The 22,333-nt window shown below is 39.1% G+C and overlaps 2 protein-coding genes across 18 annotated transcripts in view; one reads left to right on the top strand and one right to left on the bottom strand.

Annotated features, from left to right (window-relative positions):
* Positions 1 to 8,704, top strand: part of picalma (phosphatidylinositol binding clathrin assembly protein a) — a 49,498-nt gene extending 40,794 nt beyond the window's left edge. For 10 of the 17 annotated variants that reach the window (XM_067432518.1, XM_067432519.1, XM_067432532.1 and 7 more), the window contains 5 exons: positions 1,255 to 1,278; positions 4,113 to 4,172; positions 6,021 to 6,125; positions 6,930 to 7,033; positions 8,549 to 8,704. In XM_067432518.1, coding sequence (XP_067288619.1) covers positions 1,255 to 1,278; positions 4,113 to 4,172; positions 6,021 to 6,125; positions 6,930 to 7,022 — 282 coding nt within the window. In that variant the 3' untranslated portion in view covers positions 7,023 to 7,033; positions 8,549 to 8,704. The remainder of the gene's footprint in view (positions 1 to 1,254; positions 1,279 to 4,112; positions 4,173 to 6,020; positions 6,126 to 6,929; positions 7,034 to 8,548) is intronic. The other 7 variants (XM_067432529.1, XM_067432533.1, XM_067432534.1 and 4 more) reach the window with 2 other exon arrangements.
* Positions 8,705 to 8,725: 21 nt separating this feature from the next.
* Positions 8,726 to 22,333, bottom strand: part of ccdc83 (coiled-coil domain containing 83) — a 15,455-nt gene continuing 1,847 nt past the window's right edge. The window contains exons 6-11 of the mRNA XM_067432538.1: positions 13,060 to 13,151; positions 12,921 to 12,989; positions 12,720 to 12,841; positions 12,540 to 12,640; positions 10,669 to 10,796; positions 8,726 to 10,259 (exon numbers count right to left, since the gene is read on the bottom strand). Of these exons, the coding sequence (XP_067288639.1) occupies positions 10,035 to 10,259; positions 10,669 to 10,796; positions 12,540 to 12,640; positions 12,720 to 12,841; positions 12,921 to 12,989; positions 13,060 to 13,151 (737 nt within the window). The 3' untranslated portion in view covers positions 8,726 to 10,034. The remainder of the gene's footprint in view (positions 10,260 to 10,668; positions 10,797 to 12,539; positions 12,641 to 12,719; positions 12,842 to 12,920; positions 12,990 to 13,059; positions 13,152 to 22,333) is intronic.

Here is a 22,333-nt window from a genome sequence, read left to right as displayed (position 1 = left end):
ATAAAATCAGCTGTGGCCAAGTCTAACCAAAATTCCTATCGTTCCTAAAGGAAAACTCAGAACTTGATTGATTGAGTGTGTGCACGCATCACGTGATTCTAAAGAAACTGTTACAGCGATCGGTGGGTCTATAACTGTTAAAAAGGTTTCAAAATGATGCATTTCTATGGCAAATCCCACGGAATGGTAGCCTGACAAGCCAGACCCACATCAAGATGTTTGGTCTGGAAGCTCACCATTGACGGCTCAATCCGAGGGGCGGGATAAACGGTTGTCTTTCAAACTCCCTCTGCACACGATAGGATAGCGCTACAACCAACCAGAGCAACGAAGGTGAAGCAGAGCTCGTTGATAGATTAAACATTCATCGTATCCGGTCAGCAAAACTCAGAACACATCTTCCCTTTTTAAGAATGACTTCAGTGCCGTTCTTTGTTCTTTTCTCAGAGAAAAGCTTAACTCCAAGTCTTCCAGAGTCGCGGTCAAAGCTGATTTGAAAGACCGCCGCCGTTCGTCAGTTTCTGTGTTTACTAGAAGCACGCAAACGCAACTCGGCCGTCGTCATTATGGCCCCGCCCGCCGACTCTACACGACGTGATTGGCCCGTCCAGAGAGTGAGAAATACAGCTCAGAAGGGTATTGAGAGTTCCTAGACGACACTTGCGGGCAGATTAAATTTGCTGCCGCTAGGGTGCGTCTAGATTTCTAGGCTAACGGAATGGCTGAAAGTGGCCCTCTTCCTGCCTGATTTGTGTACAACTTCGGAAAAAAAAACATATTTTCTAAGGTAAATTACCTGTAATTGGTCTTTTCCTTCTGTCCTTCTTTTCCTAGTTACATGCTTGCTAAATAAAACATAATAACTTTTTACGCATATGTGCTTGAATTATATTTGTTGTATTTTCAGTGAAATACAAAGAAATAACATATACATACACACATAGAAATAAGACTGTAAAATTATCAAAAATAAAATCACATAATAGAAATAAATCAAGGAAAGGCGCTAGTGAACAAATGTGAAAAGCACCATGATTTTGCTGTCTACTTTCCATATTGTTGTCTAGGTAGGCAGCACACTAGCTTTTGGAACAGAGCTGTAATCCAACCTCAAAAACAGCTGCGATATATTCTGTGTTGTCTGTGCTTTTCAGTGTGTTTGTGTGAGCTTACAATGTGAGATGTTATTGTGTTGTATGCCCTCTAATTGTGTTTGTTGCGTTGTGTAACTGTTCTCGTCCGGGTGATAAACAGAACGGCATGCTTTTCCCACAATACGTAAGTCGAAATGTTGAGTTGAACCATTCTCTGAGACGCATGAGATTATTAACCCCACTGCCTTTGCTTTGGTCACAGTTTATGATTTGTGCGTGTGCGTTTGAGTGAGCAAAAATCCACTGAAACCATGAGCTGATCTAACCACATTATCTGAGCATGGCTGTCAGCTCTCTTCCTCCTCTACCCTTCCCTCATCGGTTTCATTTGTTTATCGCCATCAGCAAACAACTGTAGTCATTTTAGCGTTAATCAATGGGCTAGTGTTTCCAGTGGAGGGTTTACTGGACTGTGCAAAGTCCAATACAAGGTACTTTTTGATTGAGATCATAACGTGCCTCTGTAAACATTCTGATGGAAACACTTCCACCAGAGAGACATTTATTTTTATTAAACAGTATATTGTATCTATGAGTACATCAGCATGATTTAGTCCCATTAACTCCTGCAGAGTTAAATGTTTCTCTAGGTGGTGTTTCTCCTAAGACTGCAGTACAGTTGAGCTGTGTGCTTACTCAAGTCTTGATACAGGTTTACATTGTGACGTTTGTATCTTAATGAGATTCCACAACTCTGCCAGCATATCTCTTATCATCTTGAGATTTTATATATATATATATATATATATATATATATATATATATATATATATATATATATATATATATATACACACACACACATACTCACCTAGTGGATTATTAGGAACACCTGTTCAATTTCTCATTAATGCAATTATCTAATCAACCAATCACATGGCAGTTACTTCAATGCATTTAGGGGTGTGGTCCTGGTCAAGACAATCTCCTGAACTCCAAACTGAATGTTAGAATGGGAAAGAAAGGTAGTTATTTAATAATAACTATAGTATATAACATATATTTTCAATATTTACTGCAGGGCTATTGATGGCACACCCCCTGCATGCTCTCTTAATTTCTCCATTATATTGTGAAATATTTTTACAATTTAAAATAATGAGTATCTATTTTAATACACTTTAAAATATATATATTTTTTGTGATTCAAATCTGAATTTTCAGCATCATTACTCCAGTCTTCAGTGTCACGTGATCCTCCAGAAATTCTAATATGATTATTTATTATGTTGTAAACAGTTGTGCTGCTTATTTTTCAACCTGTGATTTTCAACCTTTTTTATAATTAAAATAGAAATCTTTTTTAACAATATAATTGTCCAAAATGTTCTATTTCTTTTTTAATTATACTTTTATTCAGGAAGTAAAATTGATATTAAATTATACAAACTTAAATTCTATGATAGTAAAGACTTTATCGTTATAAAAGAACATTTCTATTTGAAATAAATGCTGTTCTTTTTAACTTTTTATTCATCAATGATTCCTGAAAAAAGTATTACAGGTTTCAAAAAAATATTAAGCAACACAACATTAACACTCAAATCAGCATATTAGAATAATTTCTGAAGGGTGACGTGACACTCAGATAAACAAACACATGCATAACAATTGCTGCAATAAAGATATATTTATTTTACATATTCACTAAATTAGAAGTAATTCATCGGAAAATATATCAATATGCAAAACAAAAAATGTTTATATGTATCCTTTTATATGATACAGTTTATTTAAATTTCCCCAAATTTCCAATTCATTCCAATACATTCCTGTTACATTTCCAAATTGGAATATTTTTTAATTTTGCATGGAAAGTTTCCGGAAACTTTCGGTCCCTTTGCAACTCTAGGAATAAATCTATTATACTCACTAAAACTGCGTTTATTTGATCAAAATAGAGTAAAACTGCAATATTATAAAAGTATTTGTATTCATTTTTAAATCATTTTTAAATGTAATGTATTGATTGCATAGATTTATTTTTTTACCATAATGTAATGCATCTCTTGGTCTTCATCTTAATATGCTGATCTGGGGCTTAATGTTGAAAATGGTTGTGATGTTTGAGGACACGTGATGCTCTTTTTTTTTTAGGATTCCTTAATAAATAGAAACTTCAAAACAACAGCAATTATTGTTACAATGTATTAGTCTTTACTGTCACTTGTTGAATTTAAAGGGAGAATGAACATAAACAATAAAATATCTCTCAATTAATTTAATAGTATATAACTTTTTACCATACACCAGCACAGTAAAGGGTTTATGACATCAACACCACTGCATTTTCCGAAGTTGTCATAGTTCATGGGTTAAATGACCTTGTGTTAAAAAAAAAAGTTTGTTTAACAATTTATTGGTCGTTTGGTCACCATCATTGAATTTAGGAGGCCGTTCAAAGGGACCAGGCACCAGTGGAAATAAAAGTGTGTCTGTGGCTACCGAAGGCCTTATTGAGAATCTCGCAGCTCCTTCACAAAGAGCTTCTCTCTTCCACCAGAGCGCTGCACCTGCAACTAATCACTCTGCCTTCAAAGAGGAGACGCGCGCACACACACACACACACACACACACACATCGTTTCTCGCTCTCTTCCTCTTTATCTCCTTGACTATATTCCTGTTTTGATGCTCTGTGTGTAAAGACATCTCTAATGTTTCCCAGATGTGATCGAATCTCCATAAAGACAGAAAGCTAAAATACTGAAGTATTTGTAAATTAATTATAAAAAATTAAATAAAAAGCTTTCTGTAAGTCCACTTGCACAAAGTTGCCTTTGTTCACCGAGCGAGTGTGTAAATGTGGAAACTGAGATGGCATGTCTGGGGCAGTTGTGGCTGCGCGAGTGGAAATTTCTCACTTAAGGTGTTCAGAAGAATCGTTCTTTCATGCTAAATAAACTGATGATGTTTTACCTGGGATATTTCTGTTCTAACATCGAGTGTGTCCTCCTAGGCTCCCTCCGTCATGGCCTTCCCTGCCACGACGCCCACAGGAATGATGGGCTACACGATGGTGAGTTGAAACTGAGGATTTGTGCATTACTCACTCCATCAGTGTCAGAAGTCCCTCGTGTGTGTTCAGAGAGTGCAGTGATGCTGCGAGTCCCCGCCGGTGTAGTGTGGGTGTGCAGAACACGATCAAGGGCTCTAGAGCTCCACGCTCCTCTTCATTGAGTGCAGGTCATCGCTACAGAGACTCTTTTTCTCTCTGTGTTTTATTCATCATGTTAGCTGGGTTTTTTGCATTGCTCTCTCCTCCATGAGCCGTTATTTAAGAAAAAAGATGGGCATCAGTGAGGGGTTTTCACATGTTCTTGAAAAACTTTTTCCCGCTGTGAGACTGGACCGTCTGCTGGTTGATTTAGTTTGTTTACCCCTTTATTAAGCATAAGAAGGAAACCCATATTATAATTCTGATGTCGCTCCTTATCATTTTATTTAAAACAATTTAATTATAGTTCTACTTAAGTATGAAGTAGGATGCATGTTAAAATCCTAACGCTGCACCTAATAATTATATTATTAGTAGTGCTGTCAATTGATTTAAAAGAAATAAACGAATTAATGGCACATTTTTCTGTAATTAATTGCAATTAAAAACTGTGTTTTTAATATTTTTATATTTTAATAATTTCTCTATGAATATATTTTTTTAACATTAATGATAGACATTCAATAATACAAAAAGCTGGGCATCAGTAAGCTATCAATTTCAACATTATTTCATCATTTCAACATTATCAATTTCAACATTTCCATCCCTTAAAAAAAAATGTTTTATTTACACAAAAACCATAAAACAAATGTTGTATTTACCTGTGACATACTGGTTAAACATATATAGAAATTATAAATTAAATATAGATCTATCGATATTAAAGTTATAATGTTCCCTGTTGCCTTTGTTCTTTGATGAACATTAATGACAATCACAGTAACTGGTTTATTAGGCTGCTGTCACTTTAAGCTCTGACGCGGATTTGACGCTATCACGCGCGTCTCATTTACTCTTTCACTCTTTAAGTTCAAGTTATTGAACTAATTTAAGACTGCTCTTAAGAAAATACTTGATAAAACTGGCATATTGGCATAATTCAGTGTTATTTTTTGTTCAAGTGCAAAAGTGAACGTGATTCTGTGGGGATTTACTCACCCGCAATTAGTTCCAAACCTGAATACGTTTATTTCTTCTGCTAACGCAAAAGCTGAACGACTTGAGGGTGAGTAAATCATGACAGAATGTTCATTTTTGGGTGAACTATCCCTTTAAATCCACTTGGACTGAGGGGGCACATAATAATCCATAATAAACACTTCCTTGACTCACCGCTCATCTTTTAGAGTTTTACATTATACTTGATAATAGAGGTTGAGTAAGCCGTACAGGTAAAGCAGCGCAGGCCGTGGTTAATGTTTAAAAGAGAGGAAGGCACTTTGTAAATTACGCTTTTCAAAAACAGCGTCTGCACTTACATAACAGCTATTATGACTCATCCATTTGAGATTTTCCATCCCTGCATTTACCTGAGGAGTTTCTTTTTTCTTTTAAGAGTTCGAACTAATGTAGAAGAATATGAATTGCTCCAAAAAACCCAAAGTCTCCGTGTGTAACCTTTCCTGTCTGCTGCGTGTCATGTAGCTCAGCTGGAGTTAAACAGTAACTCCAGTCTGATGAGAACATTGGGTTTAGGCTGGCTCACATTCCTCTTTGCTGAGTTTCAGTACAGTCAAACACAATGTCAACAGAGGAACTCTGTAAACCACTGGCATTCAAAGTTCCAGATGCTAACGCTCTCGGTCATGATAAGTGTTGCACATTGGTTTCTTTATCCTTTTAACTTTGGTTTTATTTCCTTTCCAGCCCCCTCAAATGGGCTCCATGACCATGATGACCCAGCCCACCATGATGTACACACAGCCTGTGATGCGGCCGGCCAATCCCTTTGGCCCAGTCTCAGGGGCACAGGTATGACCGCGCACACAGTAAGGTCACAAGTCAAACTTGGACGCCTTAAGGTGTGGTCACATTTACTGTTGAGTTGGCAAAATCCAGTCATTTCAAAAGGAATTGACACAATTGGAAATTTCCTGAAAGATTTCCCGAAACGGATTTCACAAACTGGCCGCTCTGCCCAACAGAAAGTTGCTTGGTTTGAAAGTGATTTCTCTTACAGATTTTTGAAATGTTATTGCCACAAGATTTCGCCAAAATTTCGGTAATGTGTCCACACCTTAATTCAATCATATTCGCCCATTTTAGAGCACAGTAGTTATCCATGGGTCTCCAGTGTTTTTGCATTTATCCTGCCCCATGATCCTTCTTGGAATAAAGCTATCAGCTCGACCCTGACTGATCATGCTCCATTCCAGAAGCCGCTGTAGAACGGCAGAGGCTTTCTTCAGAATGCGCTCTAGTTTGTCCACCCTCATGAGCCATCGCAGCGCTGTTCTGAATACGAAAGCTAGCATGGTGGCCTTCACACATCTCTGGGGAAGCATATGTATTTCACACTCGCACCTAATTCACAGCTCGGAATACATACCGTGCCCCCGGCCGCCCGCTTCATTTCTGTAGTTGTGTAAACGCAGGAAATCGGTAGCATCCCACAGCCTTGCAGAACGAGAAGGATTTTAGTGGCTAGCAAAACTCTCTCTTTCTGAACCTCTCTTTTATTCTCTAGCCTGTCTGGCTCAGAATTTCCCTCTTGTGTGTGAGTGTTTCATGGCTATCCTCGGACCCCTTCAATCTCTCTCGTTCTTTCTGAATTAGCTCTCTACAGCCTCTAGTCCTTCCAGTTCAAGTCCTCTCAGAGCTCCGGGACAGGACCCTTTTGCACAGCTGTCTTTGAAGGATTTCCTTTAGACCGTCTTTAGGTACATCATGTCTGCTGTGTGTGTGTGTGTGTGTGTGTGTTTGTGTGTGTGTGTGTGTTTGATCAGCAGCTTCTTGCTTCATAACGGTGTTTGTATTGTCAAAACTCGTACCCCTGTTTTTCCCCATGTGCTGCAATACTGCTTTCTATATCCATCCTGATGTGATTTATAACCGGTCGGCTTGTTAAAAATGATCTCCCTTAAAACGGAGCCATTTTTACAGAGCTCTTCAAGTTCATTTACAAATCACGCATGATTTTGTTCAGTTTTTTCCTGTGATTTAAAGAGGTCATATCATGCAGAGTCAAATCTTTCAAGATCGCAATGTAATGGAAGTAGCGACAGATCTTTTCTTCAGTATTGCGACGTACATCTGAAGCGTATTTCTGGCTGGCTTTCCATCCAAACATAAACCAAATCTTTTTAAAGTTGGCAAAAAAACTAACAAAAGCAAATTGGGTGCGTTTCCATTCAAGTAGTTCAAGCCGAACACGGTGGTATTGGTAATCTAGTATACAACAGTAAATAAAACAAAACATAGGCATAGCATTTTCAGGCATTAGTTATAAATGTATTAGCAGTGCAGCCTGCAATCACCAAATTGAATGCTATGCACAGAAGAAGAAATGCAGATTTTTTTGGTGAAGGAACAAGCAGCAATGGCATTACGATGACGTCGAGCCCCATACATGTCATGTAATGTCGAAATGACGTCAGCAGGATTTTTGGGAGGTCATAGTGACTAGACATTTTACTCACAAGGTGGTCAAAATTTGATGCCAGATTGGTGGATATTCATACTCATGTGTTTGATGCATGCATAAAGTTGCATCCTTGTCTAGTGTCTTTAGATTTTTTTTCTTTAGATAAAAATGTGATTAATGTCGGTATACTCTTTTAAACTAGAGTTGTGTGGATCTTTTAGCCCCCTCACAAGTGCTTGTCTTTGAGGGCTTCTGTTGTAGGTTGTAGCCTCCTTGTTGTTGGTGCTGTTATTTCGACTCCTTTCTTTTTCAACTGTGATGTAATGACCAGGGACAGGTTTACCACCTTGTGGATTAATTGGTGCAAAAACAATTTGTCAAGGCACAAGTGTACAGTAGAAAAATCTGGCTGTGCGCATACAGTACACATGTACTACACTGATGATGAAATATGTAGTTCATTCTTCATATATGTTGGGCTAAAGAAAGCTGGTCATTTAATGCTGTTTTTCAAATTAAACTGAAAAACGTGATATGACCCCTTTAAATTTGAATCATGTTTGTAAGCTATCTTCAGTTGCAGCTTCATATACTCATCTCATCATTGATTGGTTGCTTTACTGAATATATTTGCATATTCAGTTCATTATGTGGCTTTAAATCAGGATATTCAGTCAGTCATCCAACAAACATCCAAACATATTGTCCTGGACACTGATGCCATAATGTTTCTGTTAATCATAATGTGTTCTTAAACCAGTCCTGAAACGTCTGTCGACGGCATCAGTAATGTGCGTTTCTCTGATTCCAGATGCAGTTCATGTAGGTGAAGGAGGGTCGACGCTTCCCAAGGATGATTTATACGGCAAATCTCAAACCTTTAATCTCTCTCCAGTTGGCTGTTTGGCTCTTTAAGGAGAGTTCTGCTCCAGTACAAACCTGTACAGGAATCAGAGGGAGGGTGGGAGGGGCATTATGGGATACGACGGGTGGGGTTGGGAGGGGTTAGACTCGGTTGCCCAGATTTGGAGGACATTTTGTAATTTGTCAAACGCGATGACCGTGGTTGCGGCGATCTGCGTCTTGAGCGCGAGTGCAGAACTGTGGTGGGTTTTCACACAAACATGGCTTCACTTTTGTTCCACATGAAATGGCGAACCGAGGGAGCGGGGATTTAAGTGGAGTTCTGTCTTTATCCTATCATCAATCAAGCATTACCTGATTTAACCATCTTCATTTAGAAATTCTAACATCAGTTTCTATTATTTCTATTTTATTTTAATTTTTTATGTTATGACATTTGCAGTAGACATTCCTTGTGTATTGTCTGTATTTATTTATGATTTACCCACTGAGGACATGAAAGAAATTTATAATCTTTTTTTTTTTTTTTTGAGCTCTTCCTTATGTTTCGAATTATGCGTTCATATGGGTATGATTGGTTGTATAATTCGGATTTGAGTGAATGAATTATGGAAAATATATATATATAATATAAAAAATGGGGGGGAAATGGACACCTATAAACTGACTGATACGGCACTAAGTATTCTCAGAAGCAGTTGTATGTCTAGTGCAATTTCTTTGTTGCTTAAACTCTCACTACCCTCCATTTGTAACGGACATAGGATAAAAACACAAATCATTATGCCACAGTCAGCTCTGTGCCCCGGGTGGGTGGGTGGGTTTCATGAGGGAGCATTTAACAAAGCACTACATTTGTGATTTAGCAGCATTGCATTTGGGGAAGATCTGTATTGCTTTCTGCTTGGCATGTCATTATTTTACATTTGACAGTTATATGGCTGCCTTTTCAACCTGAATGTGCAGAGTCGCCTTCGTTTCGGGCCATCCGAGAGCAGTTGCGTGTGTGTTTGTGGGTGCGAGTGTGTAAATGTGTGTGAGAAGCTTGGTTGCCGTCGGTATCGGATGGGGTCGGTAGTGTCTAGCTGTAGGCCCAGTAGAGTGAAGAAAGGATGCGCTGTTGATCAGTGCTCCGTGTACATAAAACAGGCCCTGTCCCATAGGGAAGTACACAAAGGGTGGTCCAAAAATGAGGGCGATTCTATCCATTGATTTAGCATATTTACTGCATCATCCCTGCAGATTCTATTTTGTTTATATGACAAAAAAAAATGAAGCAGGATTTGGGTGATTTTCAAATAAAGTGCATCTTCCACATGATTAAGTGTGTTTCTTTATATAATTATAATATGTACATAATATTTTTTTCTGGAATTCATGGAAATTATTTGCCATCCTTGTATTTTAATTATCAAGTAACAACTGTTGAATTTTCAATCTGCTGAATACGACGCATCATATTCTCCAGGCTGTGAAGCTGACTGCAGAAACTTGCTATTGATGATCTTTGTTGTAATCGGCCACTTTGCAGTTTGCAACCGGTCAAAGTTCGCCTCCTCACTCTCATCCACGGGGTAATTTGGCGGGGTGTGCAGGCGGGATGCCTTACCTATCACGCACAGCGGTCTCCGCCCCAGCAAGTCCAGATGCATCGGCTCCTTAACACAAACACAAACGCGGCGCGCTTAAATCGGCTTCCAGTTTGGCTTCATTAACAAGGGCAGTGACTGTTCCCCATCCGTGCTCGTTTCATCTATATTCTAGCCCATGACGCCTGGAACTGGCAGTGGGAAAATCACAGACACTGTGTTTCCACAGGCCTTATCTCCCTTATGTGCCACTGAGAGGGCCCATTTAAGATTTGCTGCCTTTGGCAGAGAGCCTTTCTGGGTATTTGCCTGATAATATCTGTTATAAACAGAAGCACAGAGGGCCTTTCTGAGGTGGTGTGTTATTAGTCATGCATTCATTGCTAATCAAAAATTAATGACTGTTTATTGATGCCATCTTCCCTCAGAAGGTGGGGTGAACACAGCTAGCATTGTCTATGGATGTAGTACAATTTACCGTGAAATTAGTCAGACTATTGAACATCTCGCTGAGGTCAGTTGAGGTGGAAGGAGTTCCATCTCTTTCCTGTTGAGCCCCTTCAGCTTCCTCTAATGGCTGGGAAAATGGGGGCCTGTTGACCAATTCTGGAATCAAATGGGACATTATGTGTGATTAATGATTGGTATTTGCTGACCAACATTAATGTATAGAGATATAATGTATAGACATGCACTCAGAGGACATTAGGTTTAAACTGCTGAGGTCATGAAGTTTTGAGCGCTAATGAAAACGCTGCCGCCCTGTAAAGTATTGTGGGTATAATGACAAGACTTCCTCTACTTTGGGAGGCATTAGTGAAGGCTGAACAGTGCCAGTATTTAGAGAACGATAGTCTCCCGAACTGGTAATACTGAGCTGTTATATTTGTTTATTTTTCTTTCAGGATTAGTTTGAGTGTTGTACTGAAAGAATTGAAAATAATCAAAGATATTTGAAATTGAACAAAGACATTTTGTTTTACTGTTTTACACCCCCCTCTCTCTCTTATCAGCGGGGCCATTTGGAATTCTTAAAGACAAAGAGATGCTGAAGGACTGTAGGCCAAATGTGTGCCACACCTGTAGTACAGTGGGGGAAGTTTGGTCAGTTTGAATGTCTCACATTTGGGTTTCAGTCACATGGTCAAGGAATAGATAAAAGAAGATTGTTTCTGTTGCTCTGTCTCTCTTATTCTCTGGCTGTCTCTTCTAGGTGCCTTCTCTTTGGCTCTTCTCTTTGCTCTCTAAGTTGCAGTAGGTGGTTATAGATGAGAAATGTACAATTTTCTACCATCTTGCTGATAACGTTTCTTTAGTCGTTCGGCAGCCCTGCAGTCTGAACCACTGTAGGCGATCCACCCTTACAGAAGTTACAGTACTAATGATATGATTACAATAAAAGTCTTATTGCTTAATTTTATTTGGCAAAGAAGAGTTTAGTGTTAATTAAATGGAGGTTTGTTGTCTCGAGTCTCAAGAAAATTAGCATTGTTTAAATGGCGGTTATTGATTTAAGTAAAGGTGTAGTCACATTCGTAAAATTTCCCAAACTTAAAAGGAGAGTTTTCTGTTGCCAATAGTGTACAGATTTATGAAGCACAGTTCACACACACAAGTCACCTTTATACCAAGCAGCTTTCTGTTGGTCAATGTGGTGAATCTATGTGACCGCACCAATCTGTGCAAATGCAAGCTCTCACCAATAACAAAAAGCTTGTTTTAAAAGAAGTGAAATGGACATCTTTGCATTCACTCGTGAAAACAAATGCAAAGTTTCACAGAGGGACTGCAACCTTTTTGCGAGATAATTACTTTGCTTGTATTTAAAAAAAAAAAAAAAAATGTAGGACCACCTGGAGCACCTTAGTTCTTCACTTCTTGATTGCATCCCTGAAGTTCCACCTCAGAATGGTTGTTAGGGTTTGAGACCGTGTTCTATTAGACATTCAGCATTTTCCTTTCACATTTATGTCTCCTGCTAGAGTAATTAGTTGTGCAGTATTTACAATGCAGGCGATTGGCTCAAAACGATATAAAGGCACAACTGAGCTCCCTTAAACAAAGATGATGGATGAACTGCATGGACAAAGATTTCAAATCACGTACTTCTTAGTCCGAACTACTGCTATTGAGATGACGGGGAATGCTAATTATCCAGTAGCATATATCCAGATATTATGCTAGCCTAAGCCTACTCTTCATTACTGTTTCAGGATCTTTACTGCTATGGCGCCATCTATTGGTTATAAAATGGCAATTCTGCTTGTTTAAAATGCGGCAGGTGTTCAGTTAAGTCTTGTTTTATATTTTTAGACCGAACACTACTATTATTGGTAATGTTTGGATTACCTGATGTTTCCTCGAGGCTTAGTTTCATTATGTTCCTGTCCGTACCACGGGTGTCATGGGACCTAAGGATAGCAGATTGCGAAAGAAATGCATCGTCTTGGCTGAGGGAAAAATCAGAACATTATGAATTTAAATTTTATGGTCCAGAAGTGTCTCACAGCCTCAAAGTCAAACTCATACCTGATCAGTGGATCATCCATACGGAGTATTTGGAAAATATTATCAACATGTTCCAGGTTTTCCTCTTCCAACTGCTGGACGGTGGACTCCAACACTGCGACCATCTTAATATATGTGGGAACCTGACGGGAAATTAGCTGCGCTATAATCTTTGCATGTAAGATAGGACGTATGGATGATAAAACCAAATCTTGACCACACCTGTTCTATCAGCCAAATACTTTCTTTGATCAATGTTTTACTGGCTTTATCCAGGTTTTCAATTTCTCTCTGAAACATAAAGACAGTTTCAGTACCTCAGAACAGATTTACTACACAATGTGTCTGCAGTCTGCTGTACCTCAGAGGCGAGCTGATATCTATTCACAAAACTCTCTGCTTCCTGTTGCTTGGTTTCTTCATCATCCACACCAAAAGATTTCTGAAAGTGTTCTGAATATTTTTTATTTATTTATTATTATTATTAAATTGTATTATATAATTCAAACATGACTGTTTTGGTCATAAGTTTACATACGTCTGCAAAATGTTACTCGTTGCCCTGAATAAGCTCTCAGCCTTGGATTGGCAACTTTACAAAGTTGTTGGAATAAGGTGAGGATGTCATGGTCAATTCCACTTGTTGATTAAAGTAGCTTGTCAAATGTGTTTGTAGTATTAAAGGTGTCATGAACTGGCTTTTTTGTTTTTTTATACTGTTGTCTGAGCTCAACTAATGATGTTTGTGTGGTTTTTTTACATTCAAAAACATAAATAAATATAGCTGCTAGCAGCAATTGCGGGGCCAAGCCCATTATGGCTCTTTTTGGCTTTTTTGGACTTTGGATATTATTAGGAAACTTTTGTACATTGCCCAATTCACATGCTTAAACAACATAACTTAACTTAATTTACGACACATTGAATTTGACCAATCAATCTTCAAAGCTTTAGCCTGTTGCTTTAAACAGCAGACCACTCATACTTTGGTTTGTTTAATTTTATAAAGGCTTGAGATTTCGAAGGCAGAACTGCAGCTTTTGCCACTAAATGACAACATTACACACAATTTTATAAAGCTGTCCCCCATGGGACTCGAACCCATAACCTCACAATCCAGTGTCTGACACTCATCTCATTGCGCCACAGGGAAGACATGTGTTCATTGACATGCCATAGGTCCATAGTTAAAATTAGAAATTAACTCAAAATGAAGATTTTTGGATTTAATGAACAACATTATATATTTTTTTGTGAAAAATTGCTTGAAATCATTCTTAGAAGTAATTAATGTCTGGAACGGAAGAACATTTTTGCAAATAACCATTTAGAATGCTAAGCTAATTAGCATAAAGACACAAACACAGGCAAGTTCAACTTCAGAGGTGGATTTCTCCGGAACGGTAGCGAATATCAAAAATCTGTTCAGTCATTTCTGTGCGGCTCACTCCATATTTAATGTGAGCCAATTTTGAACAAAATTGGACAAAATTTGAAGGAGGAGTAGCGAAAAAACTGTTTTTCACTTGATTCAATATGGCGCACAGTCACATGTTTGGAAAATGACAAATGAGACATCGTCGAAATCTGCAAAACCCAGAGAACAAAATGACATAAATTATATAGAATATAGAGAATGTTTTCAAAAGTTATAAACGTTTTAGCAAAAAATGGTATATCTCTGGAACACTAGGTGGCGCTATTCTGAAACTTCTCATGTACATTCGGGACATGATGACGGTCATGCATACCAAATTGTGTGCAGATATGTCAAATATTATAAAAGATATCACATTTTATGACAAAATTCAAAATGGCGGTCACGTGGTTCCTTCGATCCTAACATATCCGGTATCCACAGATTCGGCATGACGCGGGGAATCCATAGACACCAAAATTATGATTTTCTGACAAAGCGTTCAGAAGTTATGAGCAAAAATAGCCATTTTTCATATCTCATGACCCCTAGGTGGCGCTGTTCCCAACTTTGGCATGGACCCTCAGATCATGGGTCTGATGAAGCGTACCAATTTTCGTTTTGATTGATCAAAGTTTGGCCGAGATACAGCCTCAGAACCAATTTTGGGTTGAGCTTGTTAAGTTCATGACATTATAACTTTTGAACAGAGATGAATATCAAAATTCTGTTCAGTCATTTCTGTGCGGCTCAGTCCAATGATTCTCTCTGCCAAGTTTGGACAAAATTAGACAAATTTTGAAGGAGGAGTAGCAAAAAAACTGAATACTGTACTTTTTAAAATGGCCATTACTGTAATGGGCGGAGTCTTAATGTAAGATATTAAATTGGATCAGCATGATGAGAGGAATCAGGTGTACTAAGTGGCATTTTTCTACCTCAAAGGGTTCAAAAGTTATAACAGTTTCAATGTTGAATATTTGGACTGGTGGTGGCGCTATGGAGTTGGTCTTAGAGACTCCAAATTTGGTCCATTTACTACTGATGACTATCTCTATAAGTGTGCCAAATTTCATCATTTTCCTACTTACGGTTCATAGGGCTGCCATTGACTCCCATAGGGGAGGAAGAATAATAATAATAATAAATATAGCTGCAAGCAGCCATTATCGGGGCCAAGCGCAAAGAAGAAGACAAGACATGCCAGCATGGCTGGAAGTCTCAAGCCAACTGCAACAATGAGCCATTAAGGACCTATTAAGTTGATTTTAGGCAAAATAGCAGTCAAATTTTAAATACAGTCAATAATAATGGTTTAATGGTTTATCACTTTCGACCAATAGGTGTCACTGTTACGAAACTGATGTGGTTTAGTCAGATTGAGATGACAATGACACATGCAAAGTTTGGTGTCAATATGTCAAAGCATTGCAGAGATACAGCCTCAAGAGTAATTTTTGCATCATGGCTCAACTCTGTTGCAGTGGTATATGAAAACTGTTTTGTCTATCAATCCGAAATCCATAACTATTTGTCAGCATGGTCTGAAGACGATACGGATCAATTTTGGTGAAAATCGGACAAACGGTCTAGGATGAGTTTGAAAAAGTAGATTTTTAACAAATAACAAGATGGAGCACAGATATGTTTGCAAAATATGGCAAAATTGGTATCTATCTTCTCGGCATGAGCCAATGAATGTATTATGACCAGTCTCATTACAATAGGCTAATTTAATCAAAAGTTATTAGCATTTTTGTACATTTTATTACAACTTTTGACCACAAGGTGGCGCTGCCCCGAAACTTTTTGAATATCTTCGGGACATAGAGCGGAAGACACATACCGAGTTTTGTAATGATACACTAGTGCATTCTTAAATTATAGCATTAGCATTTTAAACCGTAATACTGCATTGAAGTCAATGGGAATTTCATGTTTTGTTTTATTATAGCGCCACCAAGAGGCACAATCCCACCAATTTTTTTATGTGTCCTCGTAGTGAGCCCATACATATGTGTGTCAAGTTTGGTGAAAATATTTCATTTTGTTTTGGAGTTATAGACATTTATATGAAAAAACACGTAAAAAATGACTGACACCTGACTTTGATTGGATTTTACTACCCCTTACTATCAATATTTTGACATTTGGGCATTAGCGTATAGCTATCGACCTATGTTTCCGAACTTCTGAGGCTGGTTTCGTCTCGATCGGACTAGCGGTTTTGAAGATATCAGCAAATGTTTTTTAAGCGCTAAATTACAACGCTGCGCAAACCATATGCCGAAACTGGGCATGTCTTGTATCGTTGGACTCGGCAAGGATTCAGGAGCCCAAAAAAGCTACTCCCATCAAAATTTTTCACTCACACCCAAAGTTATAAGCGTTTGAAAAAAAAGAATTATCCACTAGGTGGCGCTGTTTCGAAACTTCTCAGGCTACTTCAGGGCATCGTGGTGATGACCCATACCAAGTTTCGTAACAATCTGTTCATGCGTTCATAAAATACAGCATTTTTGCACATAATTCAAAATGGCCGACATCCAAAATGGCCGACATGGTAAAATTGGATATCAGTCGACTCGGCATGACGCCCTGAATCTAATGAGACCAATTTTATGATTTTTGGATAAACGGTTCAGAAGTTATAAGCCAAAATATGCATTTTTCGTATCTCCGGACCAGTAGGTGGCGCTGCGCCGAAACGCTGCATGTTGCTTCAGGTCATGCTTGTGATGACATGTACCAAGTTTGGTTTGAATACGATAAAGCGTTGTGGAGATATAGCCTTTAGTGTGTTTTTGCAACCTCTAAGTAAAATTTGTTTGTGCGTTTATTGAAAACGATTGGACGAATCAACTTAAATTCCATAACTTTTTGTCAGCATGCTATGAAGATGATCTGTTTCAATTTTCATGAAAATCGGAGCAACGGCCTAGGAGGAGTTAGAAAAAGTAGGTTTTTCAGAAAATTCAAAATGGCGGGAAAATTTGCATACCGGAAAATGACATCATAGGGTGAAATCGAATCGGCTTGAGCCAAGGAATCCGATGAAAAAAGAATTTTGTTTCTAGCCCTTAGGGGTCAAAAGTTATAAGCATAAATATGAGTGAAACTTTGGACAGGTGGTGGCGCTAGAGAGATTGAGTTAGAGGCACCAAATTTGCTATAGTGACAGCTCAGACTGGCCTCTATGAGTGTGCCAAATTTCACAACTTTTTACCATACGGTTCTATGGGCTGCCAGAGACTCCTATGGCGGAAAAAGAAGAAGAAGAAGAAGAAGAAGAAGAAGCAGAATAATAATAATAGGAACACTAACGATTTCAATAGGTGCCTCCGCACCTTCGGTGCTTGGCCCCTAATAATAGGAACACTAACGATTTCAATAGGTGCCTCCGCACCTTCGGTGCTTGGCCCCTAATAATAGGAACACTAACGATTTCAATAGGTGCCTCCGCACCTTCGGTGCTTGGCCCCTAACAAGCAGCCATTATCGGGGCCAAGCGCAAAGAAGAAGACAAGACATGCCAGCATGGCTGGAAGTCTCAAGCCAACTGCAACAATGAGCCATTAAGGACCTATTAAGTTGATTTTAGGCAAAATAGCAGTCAAATTTTAAATACAGTCAATAATAATGGTTTAATGGTTTATCACTTTCGACCAATAGGTGTCACTGTTACGAAACTGATGTGGTTTAGTCAGATTGAGATGACAATGACACATGCAAAGTTTGGTGTCAATATGTCAAAGCATTGCAGAGATACAGCCTCAAGAGTAATTTTTGCATCATGGCTCAACTCTGTTGCAGTGGTATATGAAAACTGTTTTGTCTATCAATCCGAAATCCATAAGTATCTGTCAGCATGGTCTGAAGACGATACGGATCAATTTTGGTGAAAATCGGACAAACGGTCTAGGATGAGTTTGAAAAAGTAGATTTTTAACAAATAACAAGATGGAGCACAGATATGTTTGCAAAATATGGCAAAATTGGTATCTATCTTCTCGGCATGAGCCAATGAATGTATTATGACCAGTCTCATTACAATAGGCTAATTTAATCAAAAGTTATTAGCATTTTTGTACATTTTATTACAACTTTTGACCACAAGGTGGCGCTGCCCCGAAACTTTTTGAATATCTTCGGGACATAGAGCGGAAGACACATACCGAGTTTTGTAATGATACACTAGTGCATTCTTAAATTATAGCATTAGCATTTTAAACCGTAATACTGCATTGAAGTCAATGGGAATTTCATGTTTTGTTTTATTATAGCGCCACCAAGAGGCACAATCCCACCAATTTTTTTATGTGTCCTCGTAGTGAGCCCATACATATGTGTGTCAAGTTTGGTGAAAATATTTCATTTTGTTTTGGAGTTATAGACATTTATATGAAAAAACACGTAAAAAATGACTGACACCTGACTTTGATTGGATTTTACTACCCCTTACTATCAATATTTTGAGATTTGGGCATTAGCGTATAGCCATCGACCTATGTTTCCGAACTTCTGAGGCTGGTTTCGTCTCGATCGGACTAGCGGTTTCGAAGATATCAGCAAATGTTTTTTAAGCACTAAATTACAACTCTGCGCAAACCATATGCCGAAACCTGGCAAGTCTGGTATCGTTGGAGTCGGCAAGGATTCAGGAGACCAAAAAACACACTCCCATCAAAATATGTCAACCACACCCAAAGTTATAAGCGTTTGAAAAAAAAAATTCTCCACTAGGTGGCGCTGTTTCGAAACTTCTCAGGCTACTTCAGGGCATCGTGGTGATGACCCATACCAAGTTTCATAACAATCTGTTCATGCGTTCATAAAATACAGCATTTTTGCACATAATTCAAAATGGCCGACATCCAAAATGGCCGACATGGTAAAATTGGATATCAGTCGACTCGGCATGACGCCCTGAATCTAATGAGACCAATTTTATGATTTTTGGATAAACGGTTCAGAAGTTATAAGCCAAAATAGGCATTTTTCGTATCTCCGGACAGGTAGGTGGCGCTGCGCCGAAACGCTGCATGTTGCTTCAAGTCATGCTTGTGATGACATGTACCAAGGTTGGTTTGAATACGATAAAGCGTTGCGGAGATATAGCCTTTAGTGTGTTTTTGCAACCTCCACGTAAAATTTGTTTGTGCGTTTATTGAAAACGATTGGACGAATCAACTTGAATTCCATAACTTTTTGTCAACATGCTCTGAAGATGATCTGTTTCAATTTTCGTGAAAATCGGAGCAACGGCCTAGGAGGAGTTCGAAAAAGTAGGTTTTTCAGAAAATTCAAAATGGCGGGAAAATTTGCATACCGGAAAATGACATCATAGGGTGAAATCGAATCGGCTTGAGCCAAGGAATCCGATGAAAAAAGAATTTTGTTTCTAGCCCTTAGGGGTCAAAAGTTATAAGCATAAATATGAGTGAAACTTTGGACAGGTGGTGGCGCTAGAGGGATTGAGTTAGAGGCACCAAATTTGCTATAGTGACAGCTCAGACTGGCCTCTATGAGTGTGCCAAATTTCACAACTTTTTACCATACGGTTCTATGGGCTGCCAGAGACTCCTATGGCGGAAGAAGCAGAATAATAACCAGAGACTCCTATGGCGGAAGAAGAAGAAGAAGAAGAAGAAGAAGAAGAAGCAGAATAATAATAATAGGAACACTAACAATTTCAATAGGTGCCTCCGCACCTTCGGTGCTTGGCCCCTAATAATAGGAACACTAACGATTTCAATAGGTGCCTCCGCACCTTCGGTGCTTGGCCCCTAATAATATAGGAAACTAACAGATACAATAGGGGCTACAGCCCTTTCAGGGCTTGGCCCCTAATAAGTAATAGGCTATTTTCTACACTGGTTTTGAGGCGCTCTCCTGAATGCTGGGTTTTGATGGGCCTTGCCGCACTGGAGACTTGGAAGTAAACGCCCACGGCTAGGATTGGAGAAGATTTGCACATTTAATGAGCTTCAGCTCCGCTGTCATATGCACCGGTGTCAGTTCACATGAGGGAGAGATTATTTTGAAAGCGGCAACTGCAACTTGTCTTTATCAAACAAACACAATTATTTATTTCTCATCCACCAGCGATTGTATTACATGGCCCGCACCCGCACGATCGGTTGAAATAAGCGCGAACAGCAAGCGCACACGTTCATGCCCGATCAAGAAAGACGTTTTGGGAGCCCGTCTCGTACAGACACAGGACTAATACTATTACATATAAAAAATATGTTTTACCCATGTAACCCCTACTGTTCGGACCGGGACTCAAATCCTGGTCCGCCGGCATGAGAGTCGGACACTCTAACAAGGAGACTAAAGGCTGCACCCCCTAGCGTCAGTCGCTAGAGCGTCTCTTGAGGTCAGAGGAGTGAGGTTTACTTGCACAGCAACTACTACCAGCTGGCCTCTGTTACACTCACATACATGTGTTGCACCATTCCTGTCGGATCCAATATAGAAGGCACAACATTGTGTCTGCAAATCCAGCACTTGAGACTTAATTGTTCACAAACGATTCCGCAGTTAAATGAAGTGAACACACAAACGTTCTTCCCCACGTGAGCTGGAACTTCATTAAAAAATTAATTAAGTATCTCACAATCCTAATATTATGATCCGAAAAAAAGCTTATGCAGCGACTGTGTTCTTCCACAATATCTTGCTATTTTCTTCCATGTTTATTGCTGCTGGCTAGCGAGCCTATCAGTTCCATGAGTCGGTGGGCGGGGCTACTGAATTACACGTTCTGTAGAGGTGTGTTTCGTCGTGCGATGACGTGAGGATAAAGCACACAATCGTTTTCTGGGCCTGGTGTCTATAAAGCTTTTCTTTGACTAAAAATGACTAAAAGCTCTGAAACTTAAAGGATAATCATGACCTTTTATATATCAAAAGCTCAAGGGAAAGTTGATTTCTGAATTCATCACCCCTTTAACGTTACTGCATGTTAGAAAATACATCGTAGATTCGTAGCAATGACATAAAATATGAATCAATGTGAACCGAAAGTCGGAACTTTTTCTAAATCATTTACATAGATAGGCCTATTGGGGTAAGCACATATATCTGTGCAGCTTTTAGTGGGCAGGAATAATTGGAATGTTGGAGTGGAAAAAGAAGCGAGGGCGAATGAGTTATTGCTAAAGGCTATCGCCTAGATGGATGTCTGAAACACACAGGTACACCACCTGGAAGACTACACATCAGTTATTTAATATATAATTGACTTTGTTTTATTGAGGTCTTGTTAATTAGTTCAAAGTAATGATGGTGATAAAATATAATACAAGATAAAAATGAGATGTTTTGTAGTTTTGGTTTTATTTCCAAAAGGGCAGGGGAAGGAAATATAAAATGAAAATGAAAGTTTCTAAGCACTTGCACACATCTAAATGCTTTATATCATTCAGAATAGGCCCAGGTTGATTTCAGCCTAATAGGAATACCTGCACTGAATTGCCAATTCCCCATGTATTTGGTGTATTTTCAAAATACAAAATACTGTATTTGTATTTAAATACATTTTCCTCACAGTATTTTGTATTTGTATTTTAAATACATTTTCATGTATTTATGTCCATCTTTGATGGGCGACCAAGGCTCATTGATGCACGTGGGGAGCAAAGGCTGGCCCGTGTGGTCAGATCACACAGATTGCTCAAGAAGTTAATGCTGGTTCTGATAGAAAAGTGTCAGAATACACAGTGCATCGCAGTTTGTTGAGCATTGGACTGCATAGCCGCAGACCAGTCAGGGTGCCAATGCTGACCACTGTCCACGCCATGAGCATCAGAACTGGACCACGGAGCAATGGAAGAAGGTGGCCTGGTCTGATGAATCACGTTTTCTTTTACATCACGTGGATGGCCGGGTGCGTGTGCGCCACTTACCTGGGGAACACATGGCACCAGGATGCACTATGGGAAGAAGGCAATCCGGCAGAGGCAGTGTGATGCTTTGGGCAATGTTCTGCTGGGAAACCTTGGGTCCTGCCATCCATGTGGATGACACGTACCACCTACCTAAGCATTGTTGCAGACCATATACACCCTTTCATGGAAACCAGTATTCCCTGGTGGTTGTGGCTCTTTCAGCAGAATAATGTGCCTGCCACAAAGTAAAAATTCTTTAGGAATGGTTTGAGGAGCACAACAACGAGTTTGAGGTGTTGACTTGGCCTCAAGATCTCAATCCA

The sequence above is a fragment of the Pseudorasbora parva genome, chromosome 23, assembly GCF_024679245.1.
Source record: "Pseudorasbora parva isolate DD20220531a chromosome 23, ASM2467924v1, whole genome shotgun sequence".
NCBI lineage: Eukaryota > Metazoa > Chordata > Actinopteri > Cypriniformes > Gobionidae > Pseudorasbora > Pseudorasbora parva.
The sequence above is the reverse complement of the archived record's forward strand: the minus strand, read 5'-3'. Positions and strand labels throughout refer to the sequence as shown.